Genomic DNA, 14,891 nt, shown 5'->3' with positions numbered 1-14,891 from the left:
CATTTTCTCCCCATATTTTATTAGATATCTTCCAAAATTATATAAACAACTACACACTACTTTAAGGGCGTTTAAAATTTAAAAAGATGCCTTGGGTACCTGCACACCCATGTTCATCCTATTTACTATAGCCAAGAGCTGGAAGCAACTGCATGTCCAGTGATTGATGAATGGATGAGGAGATGTGATGGGACAGTGCAGTCTTCAAAAGCATGGGACAGCAGATGGGACAACACAGATGGACCGGGATGATTTTAGGCTAACTGAAATAAGCAGGTTACAAAAAGACACCTACTTCATGATTCCACTTGTATGCAGTTCCTAAGGCAATCAGACCCTTAGGAAATGAACCAGCGGTTGCCAGGGGTTGGGGTCGGGAGCGGTGATCAGGGTGTTTGCTGGGGAGAGTCTTGGTTTTGCAACATGAAAAAGTTCTAGAGCTCATACACACAGCGTGTATGTCATTAACACTACTGTGCTGTATGCTTAAAAATGGTCAGGAGGGTAAATTTTATGTTTTGTTTTGTTTTTTTAAAGATTTATTTATTTATTTATACAAGCACTGGGCACAGTCAGAAGCACGGGAGGGTGAGAGAATTCACCAGAGCCAGAGGGGAGAGCAGAGCAGGCAGACTGATGAAGTACACTGCTGAGGGGAGCAGCGGGCGGCAGGAGAGGTCTGCGCGCCATGTGGGACCCGCTCCCTGCGGCCGGGGATTGAACCGGCGCTGCAGAGGCTGCGGGCAGCTTCACAAACCAGCACTCAACCACTGCGCCACCAGGGAGGCCCTATGTTTTGTTTTTTAATACAATAAAAAAGAAAGGTGACTCGGGTAAGATGTGTTATATTAACAACAGAGGGTGTTTTTTGTTTTCCCTTGGGTGTTCCTGTGGCTATATTTAGAGCAGGGTTAGGTCTATAGCAGCCAGGTAGCAAAAAAGGGCTCTTTTATCGTAGGTCGACTTACCTGACAGCTACCCAATCTATCTGGAACCCAGTGAAATGACCAGCACTCGGAAAGTGGCTTTTGTGCAAGAAGACTTTAGGTGATATATGTCCCCTAAATTATTACTTTCTGATAGACATTCAGTTTTCATAAAATAGCTGATGAAGAAGATGAACTATATATGCAACCAGGGGGCTGTATCAACATATTTCCTTCTGGAAAGTGGTGGGATACTTGCAATAGGAAATTTTTTTCCCATTTGCAATAGGATATTATTTTCACCAAACACAGTATTTAAATCAAGAAATGTAATCTATTTACCAGATCGTAGTCTATATCACCATCTAGAAAGAAATCGAAACTGTCTTCTGAACTGATGCTTTCAGCTTGACTGTAAAAGAAAAGGGAAAATTCTGAATTCTGAGCATTTTCTGTCAATACATTCCTTTCCTGAATAGTCTTTGGAAACTAATTGTGGTGTAATGCTATTCCATAGCCTGTTCAGCTTTTCAGGGAATGGCTGGTTGCAGAAATCAATGGATTCCACACAAAAGAAAATCAGGTTTGTCCCAGACTTTTATAAAGAAACACAATTCTGGGTGAGGTAGTGAAACTGCAAATATAGGGGCCACCAGAATAGCTTAAACAATTGGACAGTGGATCCTGAGGCAAAGATCCAAGATGCAGGGGCAGGCAGTCTGTGCAAACAACAGCTGCAGGCACTCATTAACGAATTCAGGGGACCCTGGAAACCTGGGCCACCTGAGGGACAGGTGACCTGTTTGCAGAAATGGCAACCACCCCTCCAGCATCCCCGTCAGTGGGTGACTATGTGACATTTATCAATATATTGACGCAAAGCTGAAAGAGACATCTGCTAATAACCATTCAGATTTTCAAGAGCATGAATCAAGTTTGTACTGTACTTGGAGATCGATCTCTTATGCTCTGAGGAGAGATTTCTTATGGTCTTCTGTTGTTTCCCTGTTCAAAACATCCAGGTGAAGTCCATGCATCATGAAGGTGGAGGTGGAAAGAAATAACATATCATTAGAAACAACTCTTTGTGGGACTCCCCGGTGGCACAGCGGGTTGAGCGCCGCGCTGTGAAGCTGTCCGCAGCCTCCACAGCACCAGTTCAATTCCCGGCTGGCCAGGGAGATTCCCACATGGTGAGGCAAACCTCTCCTGTCTCACCCGCTGCTCCCCTCAGCAGTGTATTTCATCAGTCTGCCTGTTCTGTTCCCTGCTCTGTCTCTGGTGAATCCTCTCACCCTCCCGTGACTCTGGCCTGTACCCCAGCTCTTGTATAAATAAAAATAAATCTTAAAAAAAAAAAGAAACAACTCTTTGTTATGTTTGGTGTAAGATTGTCACTTCTCTGCCTGGATATGCCCATTCCTTCTTTAGCAGCTACTATTAGTGATGATCAATAGGAAATAGATCTCTTTTTTCCTACTGAGCTAGATTCCAACCATAAGAAGAAAAACAAGTTATGGTGAAGGGGGGTGGGGGTGGCTGTCAGCTATCACAAGTCACAGACTGAGGACACATATGTGAAATATGTCACAATTCACTTTTTACCTAAACATCTACTTTTCTCATCACTGATTTTTTTTCACCAAAAGAAAACATAAAAATGCACATGTCGGGCCTCCCTGGTGGCACAGTGGTTGAGCGTTGGGCTGCAAAGCTGCCCACAGCCTCTGCAGCGCCAGTTCGATGCCCAGCTGCTGGTGAGGGTCCCACATGGCGTGCAGACCTCTCCTGCCATGCCCACTGCTCCCCTCAGCAGTGTACTTCGTCAGTCTGCCTATTCTGCTCCCCGATCTGACTCTGGTGAATTCTCTCACCCTCCCGTGCTTCTGACTGTACCCAGTGCTTATATAAATAAATAAATCTTAAAAAAAAGAAAAGAAGAGGAAAAGTAAAAAATAAAAAAAAAAAAATGCACGTCAATCATTCCATCTTACACAGGGCCTACTATCTTCTAAGGCCACATACAAATCTCGCACGATTTCCCCTCACACCTACATTACGTTCCTCCCACACCAGTGTCTGGTCCTGATCCTGATCTGAAACTAAGAAGTGGGCAAAATGGTCTTGGGTTTCTTCTTCCACTGGCCCCCATATTCCCCAGGTCATATATCCTCATGCTGGCATTTTTGTGACTTCTAACCCCTCTGCCTGCTGTGATCTGTCTGGAAACCACAGTAGGCCTTGCTCGCCCCACCCTGTCTCCACCTTAGTGCCTACTTGTTCTTCAAAGTCCAATTCAATTGTGGTCTCATCTGGCAGACTCTTCTAAATGCCCTCAGGTAGAGATCTTTTTTTTTTGTTTGTTTTGGCTTTTGCTTCCAGAGCCCCCAACCATCTATCACTACTCTTCACTGGTGCCGCTGTGTTAGTTTTCTTTTTTTTCCACTTTTTTTTTTTTTAAGATTTATTTATTTATTTATACAAGCACTGGGTACAGTCCGAAGTGCAGGCGGGTGAGAGAATTCACCAAAGCCAGAGCGGGGAACAGAACAGGCAGACCAATGAAATACACTGCTGAGGGGAGCAGCGGGTGGCAGGAGAGGTCTGCGTGCCATGTGGGACCCTCGCCCGGTGGCCGGGGATTGAACCAGTGCTGCAGAGGCTGCAGGCAGCTTCGCAGCCCAGCGCTCAACTGCTGCGCCACCGGGGTGTTAGTTTTTAAGCTGATACCCAAACACACTGTGGCATGAGTTTGATCCCGGGCCAGGGAGCTACCCACATGGCACAGCAGACCTCGCCTGTCTCACCTGCTGCTCCTCTCAGCCGTGTATTTCAGTACATATGCCTGTTTCACTCCCTGCTCTGTCACTGGTGAGGCCTCTCACTCCCCACAAGTCCGGCCTACACCCCAGTTTTTGTATGCATGAATGAATACAAATAAATCTTAAAAAACAAATACATCTGACTGTTGGTAGCAGGGCAAAGGAGGAGAAATTGTTACCCAAAACCAGCCTGCATTTGCCGTGACAAACTAAATGCCAGCAGGGCAGGTGCTGCAGAAGGAGCTCTGAATTGGTTGTGAATTTTCCCATTTACTCCCTTGTGCCCAATGGCAGTCAATGGGTTGCAAGTGACCTGGTTTGCTGGGTCATGGAATGGACCAGAAGCTGAAGAGTTAGATGAGCTAGTGAGGCAGGACCTCGGTGAGTGTCCTGGTCAGTCAGAGACCCCTTCTGCCTTGGCTCCTCTCCCTGTTCCGTCCACCCATCTACTCTCCCAGTTCATGAACAGTACTCCTTGCTCTCCAGGACTAGGGTGATGTGGGCATCACCCTCCATGTCCTGCTCAGCACCCGGGTCCTGAACTTCCACTCTGATATCAGCACCTGCTCTTGTTTCACTTTCATGAGTGAAGTCCCCATCTCTGGTGTTACCTCCTTGGCTGCTGCTTCCCACTGCAGAGTCTTCTGTAAGCGGTGTCTTCATGATACCTTCATGGCTCTCTTTCATCTTTGCACTTGTTTCTAGAAATGAAAAATAAGGAGGGGTAGGAGGTGGAAAGACACTCCTGAGAACTTTGTCTCACTGTGCAGGTAGTTACTGTGGCAACCTCCAAGGCCACCGTATGATATGGGGACATGGAGCCAGCAGCTGGCTGGGGCTGCTCTCTGGGGTGGGCAGGATGGAGGAGAACGCACCTGTGGGGCATGAGGATTTCCCTTCCCACACCTGTCTGTCATAGGTCCTACCACCCCCTCCCGAGCCCTGCACGGCTCCTGTGGATGGAGACACTGGTTTCTGAGCACCCTTGATTTAGATGACTCATCTGGGAGGACTGATCTTAAACTGTGAAAGGCAAGTATTTCTGTTTTCCTTTCCATTTGCTCTCTCTCTTGTCAAACCCCAGGTATTGAGATTAGCCAAGTGTCATCACTGTGCTCACTACTTTACACACAGATGGAATTCAGTCTCACCCAGCACAGCGAGACACAAGGAAACTGGGTCAGGTTGTCAGCCATGGCAGGTGGTGCACGGTTAGCAACGAGTTCTCTGGGAAAACATTCTCTCTGACTTGGAGTTTTCCAATTTCTATGGTGTAAATGCTTTTACCCTGGAGGATCAGGATCAGTTCTCAGCCGAAGACTGCACATCTCCATGATGTCTCTATGTTGTTCCAGGAAACCAAGCAGCTAGTCTCCCTGGACCTGGGGTCTGATGGTCTCACCTCTACCCTGACCCTACTGTCTTCCTGAAGTTCTATTCTGGGGGCTCATCTATTTGCTCCCCTCACTAAGGGGTGACTTCACTTCACTTGATATCTAATGTCTGGAAACTTGCTCCATAGAGTTTCCAGGCAAGAGGGCAAGTCTGGTCCTTGTTACCCTAATATTGTTGGAAGTGGAAGCCTTCCCTTTTGATTTGTGACCCAACATTGGTCATTTATTTAATCTATTTCTGGTCCACTGAGCTAACTTTGTAATGCCAGTTCCCCACCGTTTCAATTTCTGATACTCTGTGATAATATATTCCACAATGTCTTAAATAATTATAACACCCTCCTATGACCTCCTCATTTCAGAAGTATTTGCTTATATTTCTAAATGAGCCTCAAAACCATTGTACAGAGTTCTCCCCAAAACAACACCCAATTCCCTGACGACGTTTGGTAACATTTTTTTAATTGTAATTCTATAAAACTTATAAATTCAGTTCCAGAAAAATTGGCAGCATTACAATACTAAGCCCTCCTATCTAAAAAGAGGACATATTTCTGTTTTTTTCTTGTGATTGGTTTTGAGTTTTTTGGGGGGATGAGGTGTTATATACATTATCCCATGCCATTCTTTTATTTATAATTTATTTTTTTATTTATATCTTTTTTTAAAAGATTTTATTTATTTATACAAGCACTGGGTACAGTCAGAAGCGCAGGAAGGTGAGAGAATTCACCAGAGCCAGAGCAGGGAGCAGAACAGATGAAATATACTGCTGAGGGGAGCAGCAGGGGCGGCAGGAGAGATCTGGGCGCAGTGTGGGACCCTCGCCCGGCAGTCGGGGATAGAACCGGCGCTGCGGAGGCTATGGGCAGCTTCGCAGCCCAGCGCTCAACCGCTGCGCCACCAGGGAGGCCCTATTTATATCTTTTACATCGTTGTGTATTCCCTGTAAAATTCCCACCACCAGTTCACCCATGAACCTTCACCATAGTCCCTTGTGCTCCTCTCTCTCCTGTTTTGATCCCTTTTTCTCCGTCTCCCTCACATAGTGTCTCTTATTTATGGTTGCCTGCTAGATGATGACGATGATGATTATGATGATGATGATGATGGTTATTATTTTGTCCTTGATCCCTTATTTAATTCCCCTGCATTCTTCCTATAAGTGAAGCCATTCAATATTTTTCTTTTTTCTTCTGGCTTATTTCACTGAGCATGATCCCTTCTAGCTCTGTCCATGTTGCTGGGAATAGCATGAGTTTATTTTTTGATTGCTGAATAGTATTCCATTGTGTATATGTATATTTTTGGGCATTTGTGTTGTTTCCATATCTTACCTATTGTAAATAGTGCTGCAATAAACATAAGGGTGCAGTTATCTTTTTGAATGTTAATGTTTTTGTGTCCTTTGGGTAGATTCCTAGGAGTGGAATTGCTGTGTCAGATGGTAGCTCCATTTTTAGTAGTTTGAGGAACCTCCACAAAGCTTTCCATAGTGGTTGGTCCCACCAGCAGTGTAGGAGAGTTCCTTTTTCGCTACATCCTTGCCAACATTTGGTGATTCTTGCTTTTTTAATGTGCCATTCTCACTGGTGTAAGATGGTATCTCACTGGTTTTGATTTACATTTCCCTGATTACAAGGGATGTTGAACGTTTTTTCATATGCCTGTTGGCCATTTGCATTTCCTCTTTAGAGAAATGTCTTTTTAGCTTTTCTGCCCATTTTTTGACTAGATTTACTTTGTTTTTGTTGAGTCTTGAGCTCTTTGTAGATTTTTGGAATCAGTGCCTTATCAGTTGTATTGTGTGCAAAAATTTTCTCCCAATCAGTGGGGTGTCTCTTTGTTTTGGTTACTGTCTCTTTTGTTGTACAGAATCTTTTTAGTGTGATGTAATCCCAGTTGTTTATTTTTTCCTTCACTTTGTTTGCTTTGGGGGAATGTGTCTTTAAAAATGTTACTGAGATGTATGTCATAGAGTGTTTTACCTATATTTTCTTCTATATATTTTATGGTTTCAGGTCTTACATTCAGATCTTTTATCCATTTTGACATATTTCTGTTTTTGTCAGATTTACAGGTCACTCAATTAAGGTTATTATTTTTTGCTTCCTTGGATTTAATTTCTTTGCATATTTTCTAATTAATAGTTTATTTAGGTTAACACATTAGGTTAATAAACTATGACAGACTTTGTATCTGTTTACTCTCTAGAACTCATTAATAAAATCAAATCATTTTGGTTTTTTTTTTTAAATAATAAATTTTATTTTTATATTCCCCCATACAATTGCAAACCCCCCATTCTGACCCCAATCCCTCCCCTCCCAGCCCCCACCCCCCAAAAAGTGTCTCTGGTTCATAGTTTTTTGTTGATTTTGATTTTCACTTTCTTATAGTTATTCATTTTCCTGGTCCCTTATTTAAGTTTTCTAGATTCCTGCTATGAGTGAGACCATCCGGTATTTTTCTTTTTCTTTTTGGCTTATTTCACTGAGCATGATCCCTTCCAGCGCCATCCATGTTGCTGCAAATTGCATGTGATTATCTTTTTTGAATGCTGAGTAATATTCCATGGTATATATGTACCACATCTTCTTGATACAGTCATCTATTTTTGGGCATTTGGGTTGTTTCCAAAGCTTAGCTATTGTAAACAGTGCTGCTATAAACATAGGGGTGCAGGTGTTCTTTGGAATTGATGTTTCTGTGTCCTTTGGGTAAATACCTAGGAGTGGAATTGCTGGATCATATGGAAGCTCTATGTTCAGTAGGTCCAGAAATCTCCACACAGCTCTCCATAGTGGTTGGACCAGTTTGCACTCCCACCAACAGTGCAGAAGAGTTCCTTTTTCTCCACACCCTCGCCAACATTTGTTGTTGCTAGTTTTTTTAATATGTGCCATTCTCACTGGTGTAAGATGGTATCTCATGGTAGTTTTGATTTGCATTTCCCTGATTACAAGTGATGTTGAACATTTTTTCATATGCCTGTTGGCCATTTGCATTTCCTCTTCAGAGAAGTTTCTTTTTAGCTCTTCTGCCCATTTTTTGACTGGATTATTTTCTTTGTTGTGAGGGTTTCCCAAGTATGCTAGCACATCATCTACAAGTAATACATTTTCTATTTCTCCAATACCTTTATTGCTTTATCTCTGAAATTAACCTGGGTTTCCAAATTGATACGTCATGTCAGAGATAGTTTTGTGTAAAATAGAAAATATGACTATTTAATAAATAAACATTGAAGCAGACTATCTAAAAGTCAAGGATATTTACTTAACTGAAATCAAGAATACGTAACTTACTTGGTCTTTTGGAAATGATGACGTTCATGTTTTCTTTATTTTTGGATGCCTGTGCCCTTTTCAGAGCTTGCTGGAGTTGCCAATGTTTTGGAGACAATTTCAGCAGAAAACGCCCATATTTCATATATTCTTTAAGGAGGAATTCTGTCTTTGTTATTTCACTACTCAAGAAAAAAAAGGGTGTGATTAGATATATCTGTGTGAAAGATGCTGCTTCTCTAGTCTAGAAACAGAAAAGACTTAAACTACATTAGAAAAGGAGGGAGGCAAGGGAATTCTCCATCTCAACTGCCTTTAACTTTAGGTTCCTGAAAATACAAGAATCTGCCACTGCCAGACTGCTTGAAATGCGCATTTTCTTAATAGCAATTGGTTTCTTTGAAAGTATCATCCAATCCCTTTGATGCATTTTAGATGATTTTTCTCCTCCCAAGGCAATCTAGGATGTTAAGTCTAGGACTTGGTTTTAGAAAGGGGGTAAACTTCAAGTCTTGAAAAAGATAAAATAAGTTTAACAATGAATTGCTACCCAGACCACAGTATTGTGGATCATGACAATGTTTCCAAGGGTAATAGCAGAAGGAAGTATCTTCAGACAGACATTTACAATTAGTTCAAGTGAGATGCATTTGGCCTTGGAACAGAACAGCCAGGCTTGGGGGCGGGGGGAGCGGAAAGTGGTGGGTAGTACAATAATTTTATCTGAATTCCTGCTCCTGTTATGTTGTTAATATAAAGCCCCATTTTTAATACCAATGTTAGGTTCAACTAAGTGTAAAGTGTAAGTATAAAAAATACCGCTGATTATAATTTTAAGAAGATTGTAAAATGAATCCCAGTTCCAGCGATGTTAAAATATGGGATAGAAATGTGCCTTAGAAGGAATGGAGAGGGGCACTTAGAAAATGAGTTATGGTTTTCTTGCACACTGATTTGCTTCTTTTCAGCTAATTCCTTGCTTCTCTATGAACAAGCAAAAGGGCTGTTTAACCAGAGGTCACCGTACTGTCTGTCCTGCTAGGCAGAGATGACCCTTGATTGGCGGGTTACTGATTTTTAAAATGCTGTCATAGTTAAGAAATCATCAAATGATAAGGATTATTCTCACTTGGGCCTTCTGGGCACAGACAGGTTTCAAGGGGACACCGACATGCACTAAGGAGACCACAGTGCCTAGCCTCACCTCTTCACCGCCTGCACCTCCATGCTCGCCTTCTTCAGCTCCGCTGTGACCTGGAGTTTGTTTATAGTTTCCTGTGCTGCACTGAAAAGTAAGAGATTTGTTCATTTGTCTAATGTTGTTTTCTGTCCTGAGAAACTAAAAAGAAGAAAGAGGGAGGGAGGAAGTGATTTCACCAGATTGTAACAAAACAAAACAAAACAAAAAAAACGAACATTTTAAGGGCATCTGCAGATCTCTGATCATTTTCTCGAAGGAACTCTTCAAAAGCTATTGAATCTTCCTGGAGCTTTTTTTCTGCTTTCATGAGCTGCCTTTCCTTCAATGCTATGAGTTTTTCAAACTTCATAATTTTATTTCTTTTGGTTGACAGAGCATACTAGGAGTATTGGAAACAGAAGTACAGCGGAAGAGTTAGTTAGTCCACATTCCCAGCAACCTTCCAGCAATTTCATAATAAAGGGGGGCATGACTTGCATGGCTAGTGATTGTGTTAGAAGTCACAGGACCCCCAAATCTTGGGCCTCTGGTTTTTTTTTTTTTTGAGTCTCCCAGTGAACAATTATGGTATATATCTCTGTTTACTTAAGACTTCTTTTTCTCAGTAATACTTTGTCGTTTTCAGCGTACACCCCTTGAACACGTATTTCACATCCTCAGTGCTGTGTGGTACATGGCAATGCTTACGAATTTCAATTTCTTATCCTTTATTGCAAGTTTATAAAAACACAATCGTTTTTGTAAAGGAACATTTGGGAACAAGGGAGAAACTGGGACCAACCATGCTCTAGAATAGTTTCCTGAAGAAGTTAAGGGAAATACTACAGAGCCCTGTCTGACATACTAGAATGTAAGCTCTCTGAGGGCAGGGTCTTTGATTTGTTCACTGCTTGGCACATAATAAGAACTCAAGAAATATTTCTCAAATGAATAAACCAGTATGTTCAGGCAAGAGATTTGGGCATGTCATGGGAGAATAAGATGTAAAGGTAAATATTTGGCAATACGATGCAAGAAGTCTTCTATTTGGCTAATGGGAGAAAGAAAATTATTCTTATTACCTCAAGCAGAAACCTGTCTCTTTGGTCATTAATAAATTCATGGACAGTCCTTTTTGAATCTGAACCTTTAAAAAAAGTTGAAACAAAATCAGGCTTAGTTCATTTTCCCTCAAAAGTGCTATATAAAATAAATATGTAATTAAATTACTGCATATAATATATGTCTGGATATTTATTTATTTATTAAAGCTTTATTTATGTATTTATTTATGTATTTATTTATTTATTTATTTATTTATTTATGCAAGCGCTGGGTAGTGTCAGAAGCGCGGGAGGGTGAGAGAATCCACCAGAGCCAGAGCAGGGAAGAGAATAGGCAGAAATACACTGCTGAGGGCATAAGACTCTTAAGTCTGTGCTAAGTGAGACTGAACTGCTTTAAATCTTAATGTTTTGACTGCCTACAGGTAAAACTGAAGACCTTAGGCTGAACTGTTTGGGGATCACGAATGAAACTTAAGGCAGAAAAGAAAAAGATGACAGCTAGCTTTGACCGCTGGCAATAGAACAAAGCGGTCCTTTAAGATTTCTTCACTTGGGAAAAATCATACATATGCTGCATCTCAATAATGCTCACTTGGTAAAAAACCAACAGAATGTGGTGCAGGATAAAATGTCTGAATAAAAATGTACACAGAATTAGAAGTGAAATAGCATCTCTCAGCTGACCAGCAAGTCTACGTTGCCCTGGGAAGCCCATAGTTGCCCAGGAACTGTAATTGCCTCCACCTCTCACTAGCTGTGGGGACATGAGCTAATTCCATAGCCTCTCCAAACCTCAGTTTCCTCATCTGTAAAGTGAAGATACTGACTGGGGGAGATTATATTCTAGTTCCCAAATATCTGCTGTCCTTCTCTGGGAAAAGATGTCCCAGCCCCTCTCCCCCATTAGTATCAGACTCGACTATTGATCTGGTTTGGCCTGGAGGTGACCTGTGATTTGTATTACTTCCAAGCAGTTTTAAGACCCACTACCCAGTTCTCTTTCTGCTATAACACTGGCAACATCCCAGGGAGTGGGCTGTTTCTTCATTGCAGGATTCAAATGAAAAGCACAAAAGTTGAATAGTGAACAAGAGATAAATCTCTCTTGTTGTAAGCCACTGAAGTTTAGGAGTGGTTTATCATCACAGCATAAATTAGGCTAAGTGGGTCATTAATTGTTAGCTATTATTATTTTATTTTTAATTTTTTAAAAGATTTATTTATGCATACAAGAACTGGGGTGTTGATCAGAGGCATGAGGAGGAGGTAAAGTGTAAGAACTCGGTCAATGGGCAGAAAACAAAAGGAAAATTTAGGCAAAAAAATTGGGTCCATCAACAGATATTTTTGAGCAGCAATTATGGGCCTTGCATATATATATATAACAAAATATATCAAAGAATGGATGATACTGAAATGCATTCCTCATTGCATATTGTGTCTTTAACCTCTGCACCACCAGGGAGGCCCCTATTATTATTTTAGAAGTATCTTGGGAATGAGTAAACACTTATTTCTCTGAGGTCAATAATAATAGCCATAATGAAGATTATGATATTTAATAATATACTTCTAATCGTTAATAATATTTTAATAATATAATTATTAATAATATAATTTAATAAATAAACTGGACATGACTCAGAGGTACAGTAATTTAGACTTACCTTCTGTTAATCTGAGAATAAGAGCGGGATCTAGCCCATATTTGTCAAATGAAACTCCACCTTTGTCAGAATAGAATGAGAGTTGGCTCAGGTGTGAACGACTCTTCATTCGGGATGAGAAAGTGGACTTTTGGTGGACTTTCATGCTACGGTTTATAAACTTCTCCTGCCCAGGTGGAAAAGTGTAAGAGAATTTCTAAGATGCCAAAATAATGTTTTCTTAATATCATAACCATATAGTAACATCATTTGCAGCAAATCTTTTTTTCTCATTAATCATTCATTAAACAACCAACCTCAAGTTCTTACCTTGGAAGAAGTGTGTCTTAGGTTTCATTTCTTTATCATATGAAGCTGATTTATACAAATATAAAAACATTCAACATTTACCATATATGTCCATCACTAACAGACCAGAAAATGTCACCCTGGCTTTTCCCCACGATCACATGTTACCCAAAGTGCAGATAACTTGGAAATTCCACTGATAGGGAAGGATTGTTTCTGTGGAGTTGAAAACTTGAAATGGACCTCCCTAGGATACATTAAAAACTGAGACTTCTGATTTTGTGACTCTTTTCTCAATTCAATTTTGGACACTTTCAATAAAACCAAAGACCATGTGCATAAAACCAGTAGCTTCCAGAAGAACCAGCTGTTGAACATTTCTAGGTATCTTCCTCATTCTAATTATGATTATTTTTTAAGTCCTGTAGTCAACTTCACCTCTAAGAATGAGAAAGACAAACCTCATGGAATCTGAACCCAGGGACCAGGGGTCTGATCACAGGGCGGTGAAGATCACAGCAAGGCACGGCTAGGAAGTTGGCCTCATACCAAACAGTCCTAAAATGACACTCCCCCATCACTTTTTTTTTTTAAAGATTTATTTATTTATGCATACAAGAACTGGGTACAGGTCAGAGCTATAGGGGGTGAGAGGATTCACCAGAGACAGAGTGGGGTACAGAACAGGTGGATTGACTGCAATACACTACTGAGGGGAGCAGCGGGCAAGTCAGGAGAGGTCTGCTGAGACATGTGGGTAGCTCCTTGGCCAGGGATCGAACTCGTGCTGCAGAGGCTGCAGATAGCTTCATAGGTTGCATCTTAACCCCTTGCACCACCAGGGAGGCCCACCCCTGTCACTTTCAATGCTTCTTTCTTTCCCCACCCTCCTCCTCAATACACACATATATCCTCTTAGATGTATCTGCCTGGGAAGACTTGACTTATTCTTAACTATCAGGGGCCGTTACACTCAGAGCATCTGTGTCCACACCACCACCTCACTGTCACCCCACTCCTTCCCTCCCTCTTCTTGCCAACAGAGATGGGCACCCTTTTCTCTGCATGCCCTTTGCAGGCCTCTATTACTGTATTTCAGGAATTCCATGATGCCGCTGATTGGAAGGTGCACGACTACTTTACACACGGCCAGTGCTATATCACCTCCCTTCTATGTAAGCTGGACCCCAATTTCAGAAATGTGTGCATGTGACTGGAGGAAGTTAGAATTGATGAAGTAGGGTGTGTCCCCAGTCATAGAGGATTCTAGCCACACCAGACTAGCGGTGTACCCATCGTTCCCAGGGTGTGTCTGTGTGTGTGTGATTGGGTGGTGGTGGTGATAACAGGTGATCATTGGGACCCCACCATGAGCCAGATGCTGCCTGTCCCAGCTCCGAGTGCAGTGCACACACCGACATGTGACCTCACGTCTTAGCCAGCAAAGTTCATAAAAGTGATGGATAAGAGGACACGATTCTTACATTAATTGGGAAAGTGATTTTAATAAAACCATACCTTTTTCTTTGCTTCCATTTCATTTTCTTTGAAAAGAAAGAGATCTTTGAAAAAGACCTTGTAAGGCATGTTCTTCTTGCCTGAGTAATCTTTTACTTTATCTGCTAAAAAAGAAAAGGAAAACCATAATCTTTCTCTGCGGACAAGACAGCAAATCTACTGCCAACTGGGGAGGGGAAGAGGGAGGCAGGTGAAGAGAGAAAGAGAAGTCAATTGAATTTCTGATTTTTGAATGGACTTTTTGCTTTTATTCATAAAATCTGAAAGGATAAAAAGCCTTTTTCTTTCTTATGTTTGGTGGTGGATGGGAAATCTTGGCTTTAAATACCAATAGCTAAAACCAAGAGTACTGGGAGCTTGGGGCTGAGAAAGGGGAAAGGGAAAAAAGGGAAGAAGACACATTCACAGCTCCCCCCAGATCCTCTTCCACTTCCCTCTCCCCCTGCCACCAGAAAAGGCCACCAAATAAGAGACCCTGAGCAGTAGAGTTGCTCTGGCTCCACCCCAAGATGCTGACTTAATTAACTTTATTGAGCCATAAACATCAGGGGATAGAGGACTGCAACTTGTAGGATGTGCCCTATAGGAAGAAGTGTGCGCCTTCCCTCTGCTTTTCTCTTTCTTGCAGCCAGGAATATGGGTTGTGATTGTTGGTGCAGAAGCAGCCACTTTAGATCAAGAATACAGGCCAGTGGGGGCCTCCCTGGTGGCACAAGGGGTTAAACACAGCACTATGATGCAA

The 14,891-nt window shown here is 41.8% G+C and overlaps 1 protein-coding gene across 1 annotated transcript in view; it reads right to left on the bottom strand.

The window, feature by feature from the left end:
* Window positions 1–14,891, bottom strand: part of CCDC38 (coiled-coil domain containing 38) — a gene marked incomplete at both ends in the record, with an annotated part of 28,417 nt that overhangs the window by 13,006 nt on the left and 520 nt on the right. The window contains 8 exons of the mRNA XM_084254925.1: window positions 1,269–1,338; window positions 4,221–4,449; window positions 8,451–8,611; window positions 9,634–9,714; window positions 9,846–10,009; window positions 10,692–10,756; window positions 12,344–12,509; window positions 14,150–14,253. Of these exons, the coding sequence (XP_084111051.1) occupies window positions 1,269–1,338; window positions 4,221–4,449; window positions 8,451–8,611; window positions 9,634–9,714; window positions 9,846–10,009; window positions 10,692–10,756; window positions 12,344–12,509; window positions 14,150–14,253 (1,040 nt within the window). The remainder of the gene's footprint in view (window positions 1–1,268; window positions 1,339–4,220; window positions 4,450–8,450; window positions 8,612–9,633; window positions 9,715–9,845; window positions 10,010–10,691; window positions 10,757–12,343; window positions 12,510–14,149; window positions 14,254–14,891) is intronic.

Source organism: Talpa europaea (assembly GCF_964194135.1).
Source record: "Talpa europaea genome assembly, chromosome: 15".
In the NCBI taxonomy this organism is placed as follows: Eukaryota; Metazoa; Chordata; class Mammalia; order Eulipotyphla; family Talpidae; genus Talpa; species Talpa europaea.
The sequence above is the reverse complement of the archived record's forward strand: the minus strand, read 5'-3'. Positions and strand labels throughout refer to the sequence as shown.